The following is a 6,504-nucleotide window of genomic DNA, read 5'->3' as shown; positions in this document are numbered from 1 at the left end:
TTAATTCCTGAACCCCACAGAGGGCAGCAATGTGGAGAGAGTGGCCTGAGAGGAGCTGTGGCCTAGGGTGACTGCAGGAAAAGATACCAAGGGTTAAACATGCCTTCCTTACTCTCCTCCTGTCTTCCCGTCTCCATCTAAGGCGAACTCCATGAGGGAAGTCCAGTGCATGCAACCGGAAGCCACAGTGCCAGAAAGCCCTTGATGTCCTTCATGCAGGCCTGCCTCCGGGGGGGGGGGGGGGGGGGGGGGTGGGGGAGCAGGGCAAAGAGTCAGAGCACACCTGGAGGCAGGGGGAGAAGAGCTGGCATAGAGATGTACTTTGCATTGCCCTCTTCTTTGTAGCTTTTGGATTAAGTACTGTGTTTATGTATTGATATTAAAAATGAAATCAATCTCTTTTAAGACAATGAAAAATATTTATTTTAAAGATTTATTTATTTATTTTTAGAGAGAGGGGAAAGGAGGGAGAAAGAGAGGGATAGAAACACTGATTGGCTGCCTCTCACACACCCCCAACTGGGGACCTGCCCCCAACCCAGGCATTGTGCCCTGCCTGGGCAGGAATTTAGCTGGCAACTTTGTTTCGGTCCACAGGCTGGCGCTCTGTCCACTGAGCCACACCAGCCAGGGTGAAAAAAATACCTATTTCTCTCTCTTATTGCTGTCACTTTTGCTTTCCTCCTTCACAGCCAAATTGGCAGCAGGTGTTACTTGCACTTACACCCTGCCCTTCTCTCAAGCCTAGCTTCTGCCCCTGGACATTTGAGTGTGCCCAGCCACCAAGGTCAGCAATGTCCCTCCTGCTGGCTAAATTTGCTTTACTTGACTGTAGGGGAACACATGGCACTGTTGATACCACCTCACCGTTTCTTCAAACCCTATTTCCTTTGGCCTCTGCCACCCCAGCACCTGTCTAGCCTCCCTCCTGGCCCTTTCTCTCTCAGTCCCCTGGGTGAGCCTCCCTTCCTTTGGCCATACTCTAAATGTGGTATCATCAGGGTTCTGTCCTGGGCCTTTGTCTCACTTCACATAGCATTCACCCTCACATTCTTATGTCTACCCCCTTGCTTTCAATGACTCCAGCCATCTCAATCCCAAGCCCAGATGTCTTATCCAAACTCACACACTCAGTGGCTACTGGGCACCTCCACCTGGCATTGTAGGGGCTGTCTGTTATGGGCCAAACTAGGTCCCTCTAAAATGCATATTTTGAAGTTTAACTCCCAGTTCCTCAAAATGTTACTTTACTTGGAGATAGAGCCATCAAAGAGGTAAGTAACTAATGTAAAAATGAGGTCATTAGGGTGGCCCTAAACCAATATGATTAGTGTCCTTATAAAAAGAAGAGATTAGGGCATAGACATACAAAGGAAATACCCTGTGAAGCCACAGGGCAAAGATGGCCATCAACAAGCCAAGAAGGGAGGCCTCAGAAGACATCAGCTCTGCCAACACCTTGATCTTAGATTTCTAACCTCCAGATCTGTGAGGGAATTTCTGTTGTTTAACTCACTGCTCTAACAATGCACTACAGACTGCCCAATCTGTAGTGCATTGTTAGAGCAGCCCTAGAAGACAAATTCACTGCATTAGCTCAAAATGTTCCAGCTGCTGGTCATGACTCACCTTCTCTATTGCCCCTCACTCACCTGAGCCTGGTTATTCTTTGCATACTTTTTCTTAGCATCAAGTCAATCTCACAGGGAGTGTTTACTGGTTATATAATGATTTATAAAATACCCAAGCCCAGTGAACCAGAAACTAGATAGGCAAAGTCACCATATGGAGTCATAAATAGGATTCAGGATACTTCAGTAAGGAAATAGTAGATCTCTTCTCCACAAGCCAAGCCAAGAAAGCAGATCTTAGCAATATTTTAAAAATATTGTTTATTTTAAATGTAATATTGAGATATTTAATAAAATGGCATCATAAATTTCATTATGTAAAACCAGCAACAGTGCCAACATCACATCCACTTATTACTACAGCAGCAAGGTCTTAACTCTCTTAAGCTACATTTTGAAACATGAAATACATTCTTGTTGAAAAAAAATTTCCAGGATCAATGAAATTTATAAAGCATTGTGTTTATTTATGTTCTTTGTGTTGGCACCTGAAAAAGGTGCTGTGATATCACTAACCTCCAGGAGTCTGCATCCTCTCATTCTCCTCTCCTCTGCCCACCCCCCCTCCTCCTGCCCAGTGGCTTCCTCCCTCAGCTCCTATCACTAGGGCTAGGGCCTCTCAGAAGGGTATGCATTACTATCTGTTCTAATTGCTTTTCTTGGATCTTGGTGCATTTTCTTTCCATGTCTGATTCTACTTCAGAACCAGCCCTTTTGTCTGTACCTCTGGTGTGTAAACTCATCAAGAACAATGACTTCATCATGTTGATTAAGGGCCATCCAACATGTGGGGTCCCTTGGGGTAGAGTCTTTGATCCTCCTCAGAAGCCAGTGGTCTAGACCATTGTTAACCAAAGTGTGGTCTGGTCTCATCTGGAAGCTTGTCAGAAATGTAGAAACTCAAACCACACTCCAGAACTATGGAGCCAGAATTTGCATGGTGAAAAGATCCCCATTGATTCACAGGCACAGTGATGTGTGACAGGCACTGATCTAGTTGTCCATTATTTGCTCATTGTGGCGGAGGCCTCCTACTTTTTAAAGTTTGGGAAACACTGATTTAGTTGTTTTGGCGTCATGTCATCTTGGCCAGGCTGCAGAGTCACGTGGTACAGTCCTAGCAATATTTGTATCAAGAACTTTCTGAATCTACCTTTCTCAAAAGGGGACAATGTGACTAGTAGGCCTTTGAGTCTTTGTAGCCATTGAATTCAGACGCAGTTCAGAATTAAATGGTGTGCAGAAAGAATACCATGGACAGCGCCCCAGGGCAGGTACCTGATGTGAGAACTGTCTTAGATGGTCAAAGGCTGGAGTGGCTGGTAACGTGAGGCACTTGGGCTTTGAATGCTGGTCTGTCATCACGTAGCTCTCTGGGAAGTAAACTTGTTAAGTTACCTCTCTGAGCCTCAGCTTCCTCACTTGTAAAATGGCGATGGCAATACCTATTTAACACATGTTGTTTTGAAAAGTTACTGAAAAAAATCACTACACATGTAGGTGTTCAATAAATATTACTCCCTTCTCTTTTCTTGTAATACCACAATTAAAGTTAGTAAAACAAAGTCCTTGAAAACTAAAAACAACAAGATGCCTCTCGCTTGAAGCTAATGTTACGATGCCAAGGTCGTCAGAACTAGTGCTGGTGGCGGGAGGGGTGGGAGTAAAGATGCCCACTTAATTTTTTTCGGTTCCCCCAGTTTTAAATGATCCATGCTCTTGCTAAAATTTGTGTGTACATCATAAACTTCTGTGAAACACGATCCTATTCTTTGTACTTACAAGCCTTTAAAAAATGAAGTTAAAGGGAAAAATTGGGCGCACACGCATTTTGACCGATATTCTGCACTGAAGAGGAGTGGAAAAACAAAAACACCACACATCAGCGAGTTCAGTGATAGTGATTTAAAAGAGGAAAGGCTTGAAGCAGGGTCTGTCCGAAGGAAAAATCTGCCTGGAGTGCATTTTTCTTATTTGTTACAGCAGATATCTTTCCATGAGCACGTGGCCAAGACCTAAGTAGTTGTGTAATGTAATGTAGTGAGAGTATTTTTACAACTTATGTAGAAAATAGCGCTTCGATAATGGACAGAACGATCTAATTCCCGACCTTGATCCGGGTCCTGGTAGCCAGCCCCGCTGGGTGGCGTTTCCTGCCCGCAGCCTCGCGCCGCCCCAGGTGAGTTTGGCGCGCTCCCCACGCTCGGGCTTGCGGGAGGGGCTGGAGCGTAGGCGGAGGGCGGGCCGCGGGTTGCGGGGACTGAGATCCGGGCCCTGACTGCAGCTTGCTTTCGTCGGAGCCGCTTTGGCAGCCCCATCTTCACCCTTTTCCAGGGCGTGCCGCCTGGAGGCGTGGAGCCCGCCCCGCGCGTCCCAGCCCTGCAGCTCCGGCCCGGGGCGGTGGCCGCCGGACCGCGGAGATGCAGGGCGGGGGCAGGGCGCGGGGTAGGTGACTTTATCCCGCCTCTGTTTCCCTGCCCCGGGGAGCAATGACATCACGCGGCCTTGTCCAGGCGCTGACACAAAGAGAGGCGCTGAGAGGCCGCTGCGGGGGAACCGAGCGGCCGCCCCTGCCGCCCAGGACCCTGGGGGGGTTCCGCCGGCCACGTCCGCCTCCCGCGGCCCAAGCGCTTTCAACTCCTCCTTTGCCGCCACCGCCTCGGTCGCTGCCGCCTGCGCCGCAGTCTCTCGGAGCGCACAGCTGATCCCGCGCCGGGCCGCGTGGGCCCCTTCTCATGCGGGCGCCGGCCCTGGGAGGGGCGCCCGCAGCCAGCCGCGCAGCATGCACTGGGGGGTTGGCTTTGCCTCGTCCAGGCCGTGCGTGGTGGATCTGAGCTGGAACCAGAGCGTCTCCTTCTTCGGCTGGTGGGCCGGGTCCGAGGAGCCCTTCTCCTTTTATGGGGACATCATCGCTTTCCCTTTGCAGGATTACGGTGGGATCATGGCAGGGCTGGGCTCGGATCCCTGGTGGAAGAAAACACTTTACTTGACCGGGGGCGCTTTGCTGGCCGCAGCTGCGTATCTGCTCCACGAACTCCTGGTCATTAGGTGAGCTGGAGAGAGGGCCCCGCGTAGGGGCGCCAGAGGGGCACTTGGCCAGGGCTGGCTCAAGGGGGGTGGGGGGCGTGCCAGTCCCTCGATCTCGCTGTCGAAATGCTCTGAGGCCTGTACTTACCTTTCCCCAGAGGGAGTCCGTGGGTACCTGGTCGTGAGGGGCAGTTTAGAGTTGACAGGAGAATGAAACTGGTTTGGGGAGGGAAAAACATTTGTCTACCAATCTTTTGGTGCTGAAAGCAAAGACTCTGGGCTGTGGAGCAAAATAGTCTAGTATGAAATGCTCTTAGGAATATGCTAAGCGCAATGTTTTTGCAACAATAGAATTAGGTCCTGGAGAAATACTAAGTTACACTTTTCTGAAATCCCTTATTTGTTTATAGAGATATAAACATATAGAGAAAAATAACGCTGGAACGTTAACCACTAACCTTATCTTTTACTTAAAGGTTAGTTCTCCACCATCCCTCCTCAAATGCTAATATCATCAAAAAGCTGAAATTGCACAAGGTCCAGAGACCTCTGTGTCCCTGTTAAGGATGCATGGCCAGGTGTGGTGGTGTGCAGTGTGCTGTTTTGATGCAGCCTTAACCTGGTTCTCTGCTAACCTGGTGTTTAAAGCTGAGCACAATCTTCAGGGTTAAATGCCATGGTTGTGGGAGTCACAGGAGATCGGAGGACAGGGCTAGCACATGGGCCTGTTTGATGAGAACACCGGAGTCACCCAGGGCCGGAAACAGTTGCATCGGCTGCCTGCCGCAGAATGTTTACAGGATTGACTTGGAAATACCGGAAAATGGAGGCCCTGCTGTGGATGCGTCCCGCTGGTCGTGAGATCTTTGTTTGAGCAGGATAATGCCATAGGCTGCCGAGACAGTCATTTGGCTCATTGCTACGTTAATTTGACATTAAAATTTCTGTGCTTTTGAGCCCTCTGTCACCGGGAAATGACTAGAAGTGAGCAATTTTCTGTCCCTGTTGGCCAGTATTTTGTGAATACTGAGAAATGGGTCCACACTGCTCTTTTCCAGTTGGAGTCCTACACCATTGGCTGTAAACAAAGGCAGTGACAGGTGACCTTTCACAGGCCGCAAGCGTTCCAGGAGGGCACCGTGACAGCCAGACTGAGGCGTTGTGAATATTTCTAGTCTCAGAGGGTGGGGAATCGTGTAGGTCTGGGAAAAGGTGTTGGCTTTCATATAATTTGGTCATCATTGAGAAGTTTTATTTTTGTCTTATTATACATTGACTGCTCTCAGCACAGTGCCTTGAATCTAGGTGAACCAAATAAGAAAATTTTAAGTGAAATTATCTCTCTAGATTATTTTAAGTTTTTGCTCCTGTTAAAACCATTTCAAGTTAGGTTTTAAGCTATATGAAAAACCAAAACATTTGTGCAGTAATTTAAATGGTAACCACATTGTTTCTCAATTACATTCTAGCTCAAAGACTTTTCAGGATCCCAAACCATGTGGCTTCTTACCAGTTGTCCACTTTGTGGAGGGTGTGAAGGCACTGCTTCACAGGACTGAGTCCAAACCTTGCTTAAATGACCTTGCAGAAATAGGAAGGAGCTCAGAGCTCACTCTGGGAGCAGGCCACGCCCTGGTAGGTGTGGTCGCTGGACACAGAAGAGACCTGTGGACACAGATGTGTCCTTCTCTACTTAGGGGTCTGCTTGGATACTTAATTAGTTGAGGCATTTTTGATCCTTGGTTTATTCACTTTCATTTCTTGACAAATACTTAAAATCCTGTTACAATGTAAGTAATAAAAGTGCCTGCCCATTTTTGAGTCCTCAGCAACGGTTCCACATAGC

At 48.2% G+C, this 6,504-nt stretch overlaps 1 protein-coding gene across 3 annotated transcripts in view; it reads left to right on the top strand.

The window, feature by feature from the left end:
* The first annotated feature begins 3,689 nt into the window (after positions 1-3,689).
* FAXC (failed axon connections homolog, metaxin like GST domain containing) overlaps positions 3,690-6,504 on the top strand; it is a 77,244-nt gene continuing 74,429 nt past the window's right edge. Inside the window, exons 1-2 of one of the 3 annotated variants that reach the window (XM_045844089.1) lie at positions 3,690-3,810; positions 4,558-4,679. In XM_045844089.1, the coding sequence (XP_045700045.1) occupies positions 4,573-4,679 (107 nt within the window). In that variant the 5' untranslated portion in view covers positions 3,690-3,810; positions 4,558-4,572. Of the gene's footprint in view, positions 3,811-3,948; positions 4,680-6,504 lie in introns of those variants that run through there. The other 2 variants (XM_045844088.1, XM_045844087.1) reach the window with 2 other exon arrangements.

This window comes from Phyllostomus hastatus, unplaced genomic scaffold, assembly GCF_019186645.2.
Source record: "Phyllostomus hastatus isolate PE091 unplaced genomic scaffold, TTU_PhHast_1.1 phas_contig_40, whole genome shotgun sequence".
Lineage (NCBI taxonomy): Eukaryota > Metazoa > Chordata > Mammalia > Chiroptera > Phyllostomidae > Phyllostomus > Phyllostomus hastatus.
Note: the sequence above shows the minus strand (reverse complement) of the source record. Positions and strands in the feature narration are given on the sequence as shown.